This window comes from Ambystoma mexicanum, chromosome 4p, assembly GCF_040938575.1.
Source record: "Ambystoma mexicanum isolate Mex_15411 chromosome 4p, UKY_AmexF1_1, whole genome shotgun sequence".
NCBI classification, from domain to species: domain Eukaryota; kingdom Metazoa; phylum Chordata; class Amphibia; order Caudata; family Ambystomatidae; genus Ambystoma; species Ambystoma mexicanum.
In genome coordinates, this window is record NC_090927.1 from 309,272,858 (window position 1) to 309,288,628 (window position 15,771).

At 47.5% G+C, this 15,771-nt stretch overlaps 1 protein-coding gene across 4 annotated transcripts in view; it reads left to right on the forward strand.

Annotated features, from left to right (window-relative positions):
• ATAD2B (ATPase family AAA domain containing 2B) overlaps window positions 1-15,771 on the forward strand; it is a 3,113,054-nt gene that overhangs the window by 602,142 nt on the left and 2,495,141 nt on the right. For all 4 annotated transcript variants that reach the window (XM_069605879.1, XM_069605877.1, XM_069605876.1 and 1 more), the window contains exon 8: window positions 5,547-5,622. In XM_069605879.1, the coding sequence (XP_069461980.1) occupies window positions 5,547-5,622 (76 nt within the window). The remainder of the gene's footprint in view (window positions 1-5,546; window positions 5,623-15,771) is intronic.

Below are 15,771 nucleotides of genomic sequence, written 5' to 3' on the forward strand. Positions count from 1 at the left end.
CACTCACCTTTACAGGGCGCCTCCATGTTCAGCAGCGATCATCCGGATTCGCAGTCACGCCCCAGCGCCTAGGGAGAAAAACACCAGAACAAAAGGTGAGAGAGAGAAGGGAATAAGGAAAGCTAAATCTCCATGTTAAGACTTACCTGTTGATTCATTCCCTCTTCATTTCGGGTCCATGCCGCATCCTGGCATTTCCGGACCCCGGCCCCTAAGACATCAGTGTTAATGAGCGAATGAAAAGACATTACCAAAAAACGCTCATTAAAGACTTACCTGATTTCTACAAGGATTTCACCTCTCATCTCGGGTCGGTGCCTGTTCCCCGGCATTCCGTACCCCGGCCCCTACGGGGAAAAAGACACTAGCATTAGTACATTAATGCATGGACACAAGGGGAACCTCTTATCAAAAAACTTACCTGGAAGCCAAGCAAGTTTGGTTCTCACCAATCCGAAAATCCAGTGAAGTAACTGGATACCAACGCGCCCCTGCATCAGAAGCAGGATGGAGAGCTCGTCCTTCCAGACCCTAAGGTGAGACGCTACGAGAAATCACAGAAGAGTTTCAAGGAGGGTGAGAGGGGAAAGTGGGAGGCCGATTGCATTACCCCGCAGACAGTTAATCCCCTATTTTCGCCTACAGAAGGATACTTCTGCGAGCCAGACAAGCCAGATTTGGGGGCCCGGTCCAGTCCGTCTTCCGAACCCTGCGCATCACCTTAGAAGAGGTCACAGCAGCGCGAACCAGGCCAGCGCCTCCGTGGGAGTCAGGTGAGCGTAACATCAACTGTGACTGGAAGGACTCCTGCTGTCATCTGTGTGTGGTGACAGTCACTGGAACTCGCCTTCCCCCATCCTGTGAAGTTCCCTGAAAAGGTCTGGATCAGTGCTTTCTGCATTTCTCCATCTCCAAGGGTTGAACTCTGCTCCTGGACACGACGGGAAGAATCCTTGCACCCGCAGTTCATGGGCACCTCTCGCTGGAACCAAGGATGGAAAACCCACCTCCAACGACCACCAATCCCCTGCCCCCCTTGCCCCTGTCGACCCATCTACTGCTCTGCGAAAATTTGAGTCAGGGTTTTTAAGTTAATGCAAAGCATGTGTCTCCCCCTGTTGTCCATAGGTTAACATTGAGAACAAGTCTCTTTGTATCCTTCCGTTCCACTGTTTTTTGGTCGTTGCACCTGAGCAGTAAAACCTGAAAGATAAGAACACATTTTTACTTACCAGTAACTTTGTTGCATCGGTTCTCTTGAGCAGTAACCAACACAAGTACTTTACCTGCATCAGATGGGGAGAAGCATGTGACTTCTGGGCACAAGGCCCTGTTCTTCATAGGGATCGGACTTCTGAAGCTGCAGCATCTTTCTTGAGACTTTGCTCCATCTTACTGAATCACTTGGGTTGTTTTATTGATTGAAATCAATGAATGCATTTTAAGAACCTGTGGTGACTGACTGTATATATGTATATTATTGAGTGTTGTGCAATATTATCACCTGCTTGTTTCCTTTTGTAGTGTGTTTTGAGACCTATAATAAATATAGTATTTTAATACATTCCTTTCCAAATTGAATTAATGTGTGCTTCACTGTATGGACTTATTATGGACCCCTGACCCCACTCAAATGCTTTGACTGCTCTCCATTGCTACCTTGATTGGATTTTGACTAACCTCTGAGTTCCCCTGTTCACTACAACTAGGGTGGCCTCCTAAAATCTTTCCACAAGGAAAGATTCTAGGAATCATCTTAACACTAATCTATCCCTGGATTCGTCAAGCTGGATTCTGCTGCAGTATTTTGTTTAAAAGGATCGTATTTATCCCATTCTGCAGCCAAAGATTGCCTCCTCTGCAATGCACTATTAATTATGTGCTTCTGTGTGTATCCTGAACCAAAATGCCACCCTCTCAGTCGTCCGAGTGCAAAGCTTTTGCTGTGTCATCCAGCTCCCACTGTGAAAGTCAGAAATAACTTAAGGGATGGCAAAATGAGATATTGCTGCACGTTGGAAGGAAGTTACGCCTTAACGATTTGAGGAATGGCTCAGGCAGATGGATTACTATATGGTATCAGAAAGCTTAGTTTATGATAATAGATGATGCCTGCTTTAGCATGAGCAGATATGGGGAACTTGGAAGGCTCATTTCAACTTGGTGAAAGAACATTAAGATGCCCTGAGAATCTGCAACGTTTCACTGGGAGTATGGGATAATGTGTGGTGAAGTACAAATCAAGGGGAGACTTGCAAACCTACTGCATCCAACAGACAGATTGTGTACTCTTTGTGGTAAAATGTTTGACAACATGAAAATGATCTGTTCCTCTTGGTAAGCAGTGGCACACCATCTTGCCAACTGCAATGTTGATTCTTCTTTAATTTTCCTTTGTTTATTGGAACTTAAAATAGTGAGGGGCAGCGAGAGAGACGGAGACAGACGTACAGGGGAGAGAGACAGACGCACGGGGGGAGAGCGACAGATGCACGGGGGGGAGAGAGACAGATGCACGGGGGGGAGAGAGACAGATGCACGGGGGGGAGAGAGACAGATGCACGGGGGGGAGAGAGACAGATGCACGGGGGGAGAGAGACAGATGCACGGGGGGGAGAGCGACAGATGCACGGGGGGGAGAGCGACAGACGCACGGGGGCAGAGAGACAGGCGCACGGGGGCAGAGAGACAGGCGCACGGGGGCAGAGAGACAGGCGCACGGGGGCAGAGAGACAGGCGCACGGGGGCAGAGAGACAGGCGCACGGGGGCAGAGAGACAGACGGACACGGGGGAACATACACGCAGAGAGGGAGAGAGACGCACACAGACACGTGTGGGCTCTCTGATAAATTGTAAGAAACCTAATGTTTCTAATGCAATCTCCATGGACCCTGAGGTGGCATCCATGTCGCTGCCCAACCAGAGGTTAAAATCACCTAACTAAGTTTGATGTTAAGTTTGAGTAGAGATAAGCGAGAATTACTGAGCTGGGGCCGGGAAGTTTGGTGCTGACATCGGGGCTCTGTAAAGTAGCATGATATTAAGAGCAGATTCTGCACTGATACCAATTTTGACTAAAATGGGTTCTGTGCCTGGGATATCTTCCACCTTACTTTCCCAGATTTTTAAGTCAGATTTTAAAATCTGGGCTTTTCCTTCCCCCCCGCTATCTAATCTGTCATGCCTCAACATACTATACCCTTCTGGTATGGACAATGCCAAGGATGGTCCTGCGGACTCATAGTACAAAGTCTCAGTGAGAGCGCAAATATCTAGGTTGTGCTCTTCAATGTGCGTAGCAACATCAGTTGCGTGTTTAATTTATGATCTTGTGTTTAGCAACATACATTTCAATGCACATGATAGAGGTGCAGTTAGGACCTCATTGTCGCATGAAGTGCGGGCTTGATTAGACCACTTTCCTAATGTTCTCTTTGTCCTATCATGGTGTCTGCGCGTGTTAAAGGGTTTTGAGACTTTAAGATTAGCCCCTGTAGTAGGGACCAACATGGACTGACCTAATTGCATGCTGTCCACCAGCTCCCCCGCCTTGTGGGCCTTAGTAGCAACCTCACAGGATGTGGGAATTTGACAGTTACAGACGCTATTATCGTCCGGAGCACTAGAAAAGTCAGACAGCAGCTTGGGAGAGGGGAGCGGGTTGTAACAGGCAGACGGAGATAAACAGGCGGCATCTCATCTCGCTCTAGCTGCCTTAATAGCGTCAAGCACCTCTATTAATCCCATGCTGGTTTAAATACCTTATGAGGTGCCCGAAGACACAAGCGATCGGCTTGCCTCCTGCCTCCCTTCACAAACCGTGCCTGACGCGCCGGCGCTAACACGTCAAACCTTGAAAAACTATGAGTCCGCTCATAAGCAGTCTCTACAGTATGGTAACACGACTTGGCACAAATTAAACAAGAAAAGCAATTGAAGATGGTAAAAACACTAATAAAAGACTCATATAGGCAAATTCTTAAACCTTCTAAAATCACCTGAGGTGCAAATTAAAACCCGACAACTATTGCCAGCAGCTTTCACGTATATAGACTAACGGTCTTTGCTGAAGTATTTGTCCATTATGCTCCTACTAGTTGTACAAGGAAGAGTTTTCCCCTGGACAAAAGCATGGGAACATTGTTGATTTATTTTACTCATTAAAACATTAGTCAGCTGGGCGCAAAGTATCTGAAGATGAAATGGTTTTAACAATGACACTGATGTAATACGTTAGGACATTTACTGAAAAATAATTTGCATGGTGGCAACAAACTCAATTCTTGCAGCTGCAAAACTAAACCAACTGGAACCACAGCAGGCTCATTGTCCAACATTATCTCACAGTCCAGGACTGTGCCCTAGCTAAACTGCTGAAGCGTCAAACTTTCAGCACCTCCTTCTAGGCCTCCATACCATGGCCCAGAGCCGCTGGCAAGCAACAATTTACGGTGCCACGAGCAACATGTTGCTCCCGACCTTCACGTTGGTGATCACTGCTATATAGGGACCTAGGTTAGGGACCACCTACATTGTTCCAGAGGAAGATGGTTAGAAAGGGTGTTTGCTAGACAGGTTGAATCTTGTGTAGTTGGTGTTACCGATCTCTGGAGAACATCCTGGGCTTAAGGGATGTCTGAGCTAGGGAGCGAACCGCCACACTAGATGAGAGAGGGAGGGACCTCCTTAGCGGTCCCCTTTATGATGCTTCAAATAAAAACCCTTAAGCTATCTTCGAGAGTTTGTTTTCTTGAAGCCATCTATGACACTTGTAATTATTGCTAATCCTGTATGAGATCACTATGGCTAATCTAGATTGGTGGTTTTATTAATATCTCATAAAGTCAGTATTGCTAATGCCTTGCCTGCTATCATTAATCCTAATCAACTGGAAGTTGATCAGTATAGCAAATCCACAATGTCCTCATCAGTATTGTTAACCCTGCATGAGGAACTTTGTTGATAATCCCCTGATGGCTATATCATTATTAAGGATCTCTTAGCTGCTGGGAAATATTGCAAATTCTGCTTGATGAACATTATCACCAATCAAGTCTGACGATCATGCTTGCTGATTCTGCAAGTTGTGGTTATAGCTCCAATTTATAGCTCTGTGGGGGCAGTGAAATGATGTGGGTTGTATTACCTAGTGCACTTGAGAAAAATGTACCTGAATTGAAGATAAAGAAACCCCCTAAACACCCTTGAAAGGTTTATGCTTGCTTGCTCATTGTCGCATTACTTTGTCTCAAAGTGGCCCATTTTCACAGTGGTACATAGTTTGTAGGTTATTTTATGTTTGGAGCATTCTGCAGTGCTGCAAATGCTTAACCTCAACCTATTCACAACCCACTAGATATTACTTTCAAGCCTCATACGCTTGGACACGTCTGTATTCATGCTAATTCAAAGAACTTGAACAGTCCAATGATAGGAAGCAAATTGTGTTTCTTGTTTTTTTAAATTGACTAAGCTGAACTCACAAACTATTTCACCTATAGTGTACAGGAAATTAATCTATACATGCTGCATCTTCCTTCCTCAGAACCAGCAAATCAAAGAAAAAGACAAAGCACTTTGTTCGACACGCATAGGTCTCCTGCAAGAAGAACTCACATCAGGTAAAATAGATGCTCACATTTTTTCGTTTTGTAGTAATATTTTCAGAGCCATAATGTGTTTTCAATTAACCTTTTTTCTGTGCTTTTAAAGTACCCCTGGAAAAGTGAAGTGCAAGTGTGTGTCACAGATGGGACAAGAATCACTTCCAGTCTGCGGTGGATCAAGGGTTGTTGACTTCTTTATGGGCCCATAGGGTGTCACTCTATTGTATTATATTGCATCTCCACCCTAACCCAGGCGTCCATGGCCGCAGGTTAGTAACTACAGAAGGTTAGCCAGGTTAACCCCTACTCTCTAATTCTGTCTTGATCTTGGTGTGAGAACCTAAAGGCAGAACAGCTTCTCTGTAAACTTCCTAACTTTCCCTAAACTATCTAGTAGTTGGTGTCCTAACTGGATTTCAGAATTGTGCCTTCCAAGTACCCTGCTTGCTTGATAGCCACTCGCACTATCGTCCCCTTTTCTACTCCTTCCTCTTAACCATGCTGCCTGACTCCAACCTCCTCCTGTACCTTCAATGTTCTCACTCCACCCTTTGTTTCCCCTCCTTCCAGTACTCCATCTCTCCCTTCTCCACCATCCTATTTCCTCCTGCACACTCTTCCCTCCAGACTACTAATGATCAAAAATCCTCCCTTCACTCTGTAACATCCGCTTCACAACCACTTCTTAAGCTAGTTTTTTTAAACAAACTTGCTACACAAACAGAACCACTCGTATTCATTACCATGTCTACTCTCCATCCAATACCTCACCTGCTCCAGAAATCATCACCAATTTCCGCCACTCCTTCCTCCCTCCTACTGGTCTCTTGGCCGTCCCCACCTCCACCTTTGACCTCAGCCGACGAACCCACACTTCCTCCTGATTCCTTTTATTCTCCTCCCACCTCCTCAGATTGGGCCCTTATTCCTAACCAGTCCTGTCCTGCTTTCGCCTCCATGTATTTGACGGAACCAGGAAATGTTCTAAGCAAGGGGCTAATACCTGCTCACTTTCTCTGTGCCAATTTGTTGCGAAACTGCCATGGTGGCCTCAGAGCTTTGGCTCTTGGCTGCCAGAAGTACGTACGGTGGTGGGGAGGGTTGGAATCCCTTTCGAATGGCCCTATGGTGGCTCCGATTCCAAGTACAAACTCACTGGTCATCCTCCAATTGTGTTGTCTGATTGCTGTCAATGTATTTATTTTTTGTTTTGAAACTGTTTTTATTTTCCATACGCCTACAACAAATGTCTTATGAGTGATATGATCCATACAGTCATTGTACACAACCAAAGATCAAAATACAATAATACACAAAGGAAAAAAGTAGGACGGAGTAGACCACAGACTAAAGATCATGAAGCCAATTGAGACTATAGTCAAGCCAAACAAACCACCAAATAAACCTACAAAAACACCTGCTTGCGCTATACCAGTCCAGGTTCTCAGCCATCTGTGCTGGGGCGTGCCCCCATGTCACGGGGCCCATGGGTGGGATGGTGTTTCACCTCTATATACAAACGGAATCTGATCTTCTACGGGGTCATATCATCCAAGCGTACACACATCGCCTGGGTCAAGGAGTTCCAAGCAGCCACATCATCACTAATTTGTTTCATACCTCTATATACCATAGAGTTTTTGCCATTGCCCATCGATACAGATCACTCCACCATGCATCAACACTGGGACCCGCCAATGCCTGCTAGGCCATAGCAATCCTGCGTTTGGCCAGCATGCAGATCAGATCTTTCATTCTGGTGATGTGTGCGGTGTGTTTCCTCCCCCCGTGGGAACATCCCCAAGAGGCAGGCCTCAGGTGGCCACGCATGCATCTCAATACCCCCCTGGGTTACCCTATCTGCAACTGCCTCCCAGTACCTCCGATCCACCGGACAGCTCCAAAACATGTGCTGCATATCAGCTGCATCATCTGCATATCTAGGGCAGACCTGCTCTGCCACCCCTGAGAAATTCTGTGGGTAGGGGGGGTCATATATACTCTATGCGTAACAAACAGCTTCAGTAATTTAAAGCAGGCATTCCTGGAGACCTTCCTGGTATATAACAAAGCCTGGGTCCATTCCGCGTCTGTGAAGGGACCTTCCCAGGTTCCATGGGACTACCCAAGTCCGCTTCCCATAGTGAATGCCTCCTCAGAACAGGCTCTGCCAGCTTACTGGAAACCAATTTGTATATTCTAGAGACCACATGGCCTCCCTCAGACATATCGTACGTGGCCTCTAGCAAAAGAGTCAGGCTCTTCACCCATACCAAGTTCAGGCCATCTTTTCCTAATCTCTCTCACCAGGCCTGAATGCAGCAGGACCTGGCCATAATATACGCCTGAATTCTGCGCTAGAGCGCTAAAGTCCACCACCTCCCCGTCCTGTAACAGGTACCCCACTATGGCCACCCCGTTTGTCTCCCAGTATCTTCTGATCCCTCTTGCCTGGCTGAATCCAGCCCAACCAGGGGAATGTTAGGGGAATAGGGATCTGCGGCCCCCAAAAGCTTCCACATCCTACGCCACAAGGTCCGTCCCAACTCCAAAAGGTGAGGCACGCACTAACGTATGCCCTCTTGTACCCACAGCACTGTAACGCTCACCTGATTCCCACGGAGGCGCAGGTAGTGGCAGGAAGGTGTCTGTGACTCGAAAGGTGATGTGCAGGACTCGATGGGCTTCTGGGGTCGAACCTCTTCGCACTGTGTGACGAACTCGTAGGGTGAGGTTTCTGCAGGTGAAAGAATATAGGGGTTAATGGTGTGGGTTGTGTAATGCCTCTCTTCCTCTCTCTCCCCGGCTTCTCCGTAGAGCCCCCTGGTCAACGTGCTCACCTTAGATAGGTGAATGCTGGACTCTCCATCTGCGTCTGATGCAGGGCGCTGTTGCCAGTTCCTTCACTGGTGAAACCTAGGCCTCTTGGACTCTGAGGACCGTTACCGTCGTTAATAGCACGAGCGGTGAGTTTCCAGACACCTTTTTAGTCTTTATAGTCTTTATAGTCTTTATAGTCTTTATAGTCTTTAGAGTCTTTAGGTGGAAGGCAGGACTTCGTATGATGCTTTTCTCCCCTTTTGCTTGCAGGACTCTTGAGGAAGATGAAATAAAGCGCCTGGAAATGCGTGAGTAAATGCAAGCGCTCTAGCTGTTTTTTCCCTTGCAGCTTAGTTCGTGTTGAAGAGGCACCGGAGTATTTGCAGGCGTTCTATTGTGAAGAGCGCGATGAGCGTAAGTAAATACCTGTCTAATGTCTCTTCTTTTGTCTTTCAGAAGTTTGTTTGCAGCGCCGGAGTCCGCGGAATGCCCGTAAGTAAATGCAATGCTTTTATCTCCGCAGGCGGCGATGCAGCGTGAAGAATTCCAGAGTTCAGAGTGCCGGTAAGTAATGACAATGCTTTTGTCTTCACAGGCGAAAATACAGCGTGCCGAAATGACCGCAACCGATGGATCAGGTGAGTAAGCACTGCGAGTTAAGACTGCCTTGCTAACCTGCTGTTTCTTGTCTCTGCAGGTGCTGCTGTCGACTGGATACAGGAATGGTGAGTATGATTCTTGCAGATTCAGGATCGAAAGAAGAAAGGCTGGAACAGACTCGGTGAGCGTTCTGCTGCAGATGCAGAATAACGCGAAGCACGTTTCTTCTATCGGGTGTGGTTTAAATAGCCTTGGAGTGATGAGGCGTCTTCTTCCACAGCCCCGCCTAGGTAAGAAAAGAGTTCCAGTTCTAGAAGCTTTCCCCATGCTGAATCCAGGGAATGGAGCTGCCCCACCCAGGTAAGAAAGTAGTTCCTGTTCACAGAGGACTTCTAAGTGGCTGGTAAGTAAGCAGCATGGTCTGCTGCAGGTAAGTCCACCCAAACATCTGCACACATATTATGAGCCCGGCGCTTCCAGTGCCGGGACCAATGATTCTGATGAGCCTGGTGCCACCGGCGCCAGGACAAGGTCCAAAAGGTCCCCGTGGGGACCGGCTGGTGCCTAGGATTAGGGTTCGGGGCCTGCTTCCAAGGACATTGGGCTGGTCCTGGCTCCTTGGAAGCAGTGATCATGACAGTACCCCCCCCCCCCTCAAGGCCCCTCCTAAGCGTGTCTTCTCCGGGGGTTTTGGCTTGTCGGGGTGATTCAGATGGAATCTCTTGACCAGACGAGGTGCGTGGACATATTCTGAGGGTTCCCAAGACCTTTCCTGGGGACCGTATCCTTTCCAATCGACCAGATAGTATAATTTAGATCTGGAGATTTTGGAGTCTAGGATGTTCTTTACTTCGAATTCGAGTTCTCCGTCTACCAAAACGGGTTCTGGGAGTTCAGTCAATCGAGTTTCTGGTTGTACTGGTTTTAATAAGGAGACATGGAATACTGGATGTATTTTCATATGCGTAGGCAATTCCAATTTGACTGCCACCGGATTAACTATGGTAGAGATGGTGTAGGGTCCAAGGTATCTCGGGTTGAAGGTGCGGGATCCTTTTAGAGGCAGGTGCTTAGTGGATAACCAGACCTGGTCTCCTACTGCGTAGTGAGGGGCCTCTTTACGGTGTCTATCTGCTCCCTTTTTGACTTGAGCTTTAGCTCTTTGCAGATGGGCAGTGGCTTCCTTAAAAGCACGGGTAATCTCAGAGTGTAAATGATCCACAGCTGGTGTTTCGAATTCTTGGGGAGGATCCAAATTAGAGGTTCTAGGATGATGTCCGTATAATAGGAAGAAGGGAGTCTTCCCGGTTCCAGAATGAGTGGAATTGTTGTAAGCGTATTCAGCGATCCACAGAATATCCTTCCAAGGGTTTTCAGTTGGTTGGAGCATGCAACGCAGATATTGCTCTAGAGTCTGATTAGTCCTCTCGGTTTGTCCGTCAGTTTGGGGATGGTGACTAGTTGAAAGTCTTACATCAATTTGGGCTAGACGACAGCAACTTCGCCAAAAGTGGGAGATGAATTGACTTCCCCTATCGGAGATTAAAACCGAGGGAAAACCGTCTAACCGAATGATGTTTTCTAAGAATTCTCGGGCCAATACCGAAGCCGAAGGTAGGCCCTTCAGGGGAATGAAATGAGCCATCTTGGAGAATAGATCCACGACTACTAAAATGGTATTATACCCTGAGCATGGAGGTAAGTCCGTGATGAAATCCATGGACAGGGTATGCCATGGACAGGGAGGAATATCCAGAGGGTGTAAAAGGCCGGCTGGTTTCTCCTTCTGACTTTTATTCTGGGCACACACACCGCAGGAGATTACAAAGTCTCTAATATCCTTCTTCCATGATGGCCACCAGAAATGTCTTTTGATCTTTTCCATGGTTTTGGTAATGCCAGGGTGACCCTCCATCAGAGAGTCGTGATAAGCGGAGATTACTTGTTTTTGTATTTTCTCACAGGGCAAGTACAATCGTCCTTGGAAATATGGTAGGTCTTGATCCACTGAGAATTCTTTTCCCTTTAATTGCCAGTCCTGCAAATCGGCCGGAGTTTAGGAGTGCCTTGACTGCAGTCTTGATGTCTTCAAAGGATTGAGTGCTGACTAACCCCAAAATCCTTTGTTCTGGGATTATGGGTATTGGTTCTGGATTGGTCAAATGTTCATCTACTCCCATCCGAGAGAGGGCATCTGCTTTTCCGTTTTTACTGCCGGGTCGATAAGTGGTTATAAAGTCAAACTCAGCCAGAAACAGAGCCCAGCGAAGCTGTCTGGAAGACTGAGCTTTGGCCGTCTTCAGGTATTGTAGATTACGGTGATCAGTCATTACGGTGACTGTGTGTCTGGCTCCCAAAAGATAATGTTGCCAGGCTTTAAAGGCCGATCTGATAGCTAAAAGTTCCTTGTCTGTAATAGAATAGTTGATCTCGGGAGCCCAGAATTTGCGGGACCAAAAGGCTACAGGATGTAATTGGTGCGTGACTGGATCTCTTTGTGATAAAACTGCCCCCATAGCAAGACTAGAAGCATCCGTTTCCACGATGTAGGGGAGTTCTGGGCGAGGATGTTTCAGAACAGGTGCAGAAATGAATTTTGCTTTTAAGTCCTGAAAAGCTTGTTCTGCTTCAGTAGACCATTCAAAACGTTTGTTCTTTTTTAACAGAGCGGTGATGGGCTGGACTATCCGGGAGAATTCAGGAATGAATCTGCGGTAAAAGTTAGCGAAACCTAACATGCTTTGAACTCCTTTTACCGAGGTTGGTGATGGCCACTTGATGATTGCATCGACCTTCTTCGAATCCATATGAACCCCATTAGGTGACAATATGAATCCCAGGAACTCAACTTCAGTTACGTTGAAAACGCATTTTTCAAGCTTGGCAAAAAGGTTATGTTGACGCAGTCTCTCGAGAACCTTTTTAACGTGTCTCTGATGTTCCTCTTCAGATGATGAATAGACAAGGATGTCATCAATGTAGACAACAACACACACATCCATGAGTTATCTAAGGACATCGTTCATAAAATACTGGAAAGCGGCAGGAGCGTTACAAAGTCCAAATGGCATCACTTGATATTCGAATAACCCATACTTGGTGCGGAAGGCCGTCTTCCATTCATCGCCTTCTTTTATTCGTACCAAGTGGTAGGCTCCTCTGAGATCTAACTTTGTATATATACATGCTTCTTTGACTTGGTCCAGGAGTTCAGGGATCAAAGGTAACGGGTATCTGTTTTTAACGGTGATTTGATTCAGGGCGCGGTAATCTATACAAGTTCTAAGGTCTCCTTCCTTTTTCGGAACGAAGAACAAAGCCGAGGAAGCTGGAGACTTAGGACGGATAAACCCGTTAGCTAGGTATTGGTCCAGATATTGTCTGAGGTGAAGATTCTCTGGCTCGGTGAGGGCATAAATCCTACTGCAAGGAGGAGTTGTTCCGGTTATCAAGTCTATTTGACAGTCGTAAGACCTATGAGGAGGCAGGGTGTTAGCTTGATCCTTTCGAAAGACATCTTGGAATTCCTGGTAGTCGGAAGGTAATGTAGGAACCTCAGAAGAAATTGCCGCCACTGAAACCTCAGGCCGAGGATAACAAGTGGTAAAACATTCTGGAAACTGAACCGTCTTTGCTCGCCAGTCGATCTGAGGATTGTGTTTCTCTAACCAAGGGATTCCCAGAATGATCTGGAACTGAGGGGCCTTGATCACATCGAACACAATTTTCTCCCGGTGTCCATCTTGGCTTACTAGCGTCACTTCTTGGGTGGCATGCGTTACTGGTCCGGAGGCTATCTCCGTGCCATCCACTGTAGTAATGACGTCCTTTATTGCCTTAGGGACAAGGGGTAGATTCATCCTTGATGCCATTTCACGGTCCACATAATTGCCGATTGCTCCGCTGTCGATGTAAGCTTCAATTGCATGCAAACGATCCGGACGTGCTGGACTAATGAGGACCATGGGCACCACGAAATGCGAGGTCACGGGACAGATCTTAACGCTCGGCAAGAGGACCTCTACACTTGCCGGGCTAGGTCGTTTCCCTGCTCAGAACTTGTGGCACTGGTGTCTGCGGCTCCTACAGCCTTCTTAGCTGGTTTCACTGGACAGTCTCGAAGAAAGTGCCCTGAGTTCCCGCAATAGAGGCATAATTGCAGCTGTCTTCTTCTTTCCCGCTCTTTTTGGCTTAAAGGACCTTTCATCCCCCCTATTTGCATGGGTTCCACAGTGTCCGCTCCCTTAGTAGGAGTCTGTGGTTTAGAAAACACTTGGGTATCAAATTTAGAGCGATCAGCCTTCCTGTTCTGTAATCTGTGGTCCAATTGGACGACCAAGTCAATATAGTCTGAACATTCTTGTGGAGGGTTCACAACTTGAGCTAACACATCCTTGAGCTCTCCACGCAGGCCTCTGTAGAAAAGCGTTATTCTCTTGTCCTCAGGCCATTGAGTTTCCATTATGAGTCTGTTGAATGAGGCTATATAGGTCAAGAGGTCTTGATTACCCTGTCGTAATGAAAGAGGTTCATTGTCCAAGGCCTGCCCTTGTGCATGTCTTGCAAACAGTTTCTCCATACTGGACTGGAAGGCCTGGAAATCATGTAGAACCGGATCATCGTGGGTGACTAAAGGGATCGACCAATCTGCGGCGCTGCCACTGAGATAAGAAAGCACGAAAGCCACTTGGTCTGATCTGTTGGGAATGCAGCTGGTCGACATAAGAAATGTAAGCGGCACTGGTTGATGAACACTGCATATTTCTTTGGGTCACCAGAAAAACGTTCGGGCGGAGCCAAGGGCACATTACCAGGTAGATTGATTTGCACTGGATTTACAGATGGTGCAGAAGGATAACTTCCTCCTGGAGCGGGCAGAGGTGTCTGTCCTGCCTGCGTTTGTAGCAATTGCCTAGCGAGGTCCTCTGTTCGCTCCTTGGAAAGTATTAGTTCTCTTCTTAGAGAGCTTGTTTCCTGACGAGCTGCATGTACTTCTGCTCTTAATTCCCCGAGCAACTGGGCTAAGTGATCAGTGTCTGAGGTTTCCATTGCGCCTGGGTAGGAGTTTTGCGGTTGGCTTCGCGTTCTGTAACGCTCACCTGATTCCCACGGAGGCGCAGGTCGTGGCAGGAAGGTGTCTGTGACTCGAAAGGTGATGTGCAGGACTCGATGGGCTTCTGGGGTCGAACCTCTTCGCACTGGGTTTCTGCAGGTGAAAGAATATAGGGGTTAATGGTCTGGGTTGTGTAATGCCTCTCTTCCTCTCTCTCCCCGGCTTCTCCGTAGAGCCCCCTGGTCAACGTGCTCATCTTAGATAGGTGAATGCTGGACTCTCCATCTGCGTCTGATGCAGGGTGCTGTTGCCAGTTCCTTCACTGGTGAAACATAGGCCTCTTGGACTCTGAGGACCGTTACCGTCGTTAATAGCACGAGCGGTGAGTTTCCAGACACCTTTTTAGTCTTTATAGTCTTTAGAGTCTTTAGGTGCAAGGCAGGACTTCGTATGATGCTTTTCTCCCCTTTTGCTTGCAGGACTCTTGAGGAAGATGAATTAAAGCGCCTGGAAATGCGTGAGTAAATGCAAGCGCTCTAGCTGTTTTTTCCCTTGCAGCGTAGTTCGTGTTGAAGAGGCACCGGAGTATTTGCAGGCGTTCTATTGTGAAGAGCGCGATGAGCGTAAGTAAATACCTGTCTAATGTCTCTTCTTTTGTCTTTCAGAAGTTTGTTTGCAGCGCCGCAGTCCGCGGAATGCCCGTAAGTAAATGCAATGCTTTTATCTCCGCAGGCGGCGATGCAGCGTGAAGAATTCCAGAGTTCACGGAGTGCCGGTAAGTAATGACAATGCTTTTGTCTTCACAGGCGAAAATACAGCATGCCGAAATGACCGCAACCGATGGATCAGGTGAGTAAGCACTGCGAGTTAAGACTGCCTTGCTAACCTGCTGTTTCTTGTCTCTGCAGGTGCTGCTGTCGACTGGATACAGGAATGGTGAGTATGATTCTTGCAGATTCAGGATCGAAAGAAGAAAGGCTGGAACAGACTCGGTGAGCGTTCTGCTGCAGATGCAGAATAACGCGAAGCACGTTTCTTCTATCGGGTGTGGTTTAAATAGTCTTGGAGTGATGAGGCGTCTTCTTCCACGGCCCCGCCTAGGTAAGAAAAGAGTTCCAGTTCTAGAAGCTTTCCCCATGCTGAATCCAGGGAATGGAGCTGCCCCACTCAGGTAAGAAAGTAGTTCCTGTTCACAGAGGACTTCTAAGTGGCTGGTAAGTAAGCAGCATGGTCTGCTGCAGGTAAGTCCACCCAAACATCTGCACACATATTATGAGCCCGGCGCTTCCAGTGCCGGGACCGATGATTCTGATGAGCCTGGTGCCACCGGCGCCAGGACAAGGTCCAAAAGGTCCCCGTGGGGACCGGCTGGTGCCTAGGATTAGGGTTAGGGGCCTGCTTCCAAGGACGTTGGGCTGGTCCTGGCTCCTTGGAAGCAGTGATCATGACAAGCACTTCCTTAAGGTAGGTAGGCAGCAGGCTGTAACAAGCTAGTGTCGAAACAAGACTCATCTGCAAGCCAGCCCATGACAAACTGCAATTGTCCCGCAAAGTAGTACAACTCAAAGTGGAGTAAGCAGAAACCCCCGCCACCCCTGCACCCCCCTTGCCTGTGGTCCCTCTGTAAGGTCCCCAGCACAATTCTGTTCTTTTGTTCCCCCCCCCCAAACAAACTCCCTAACAATGGAATT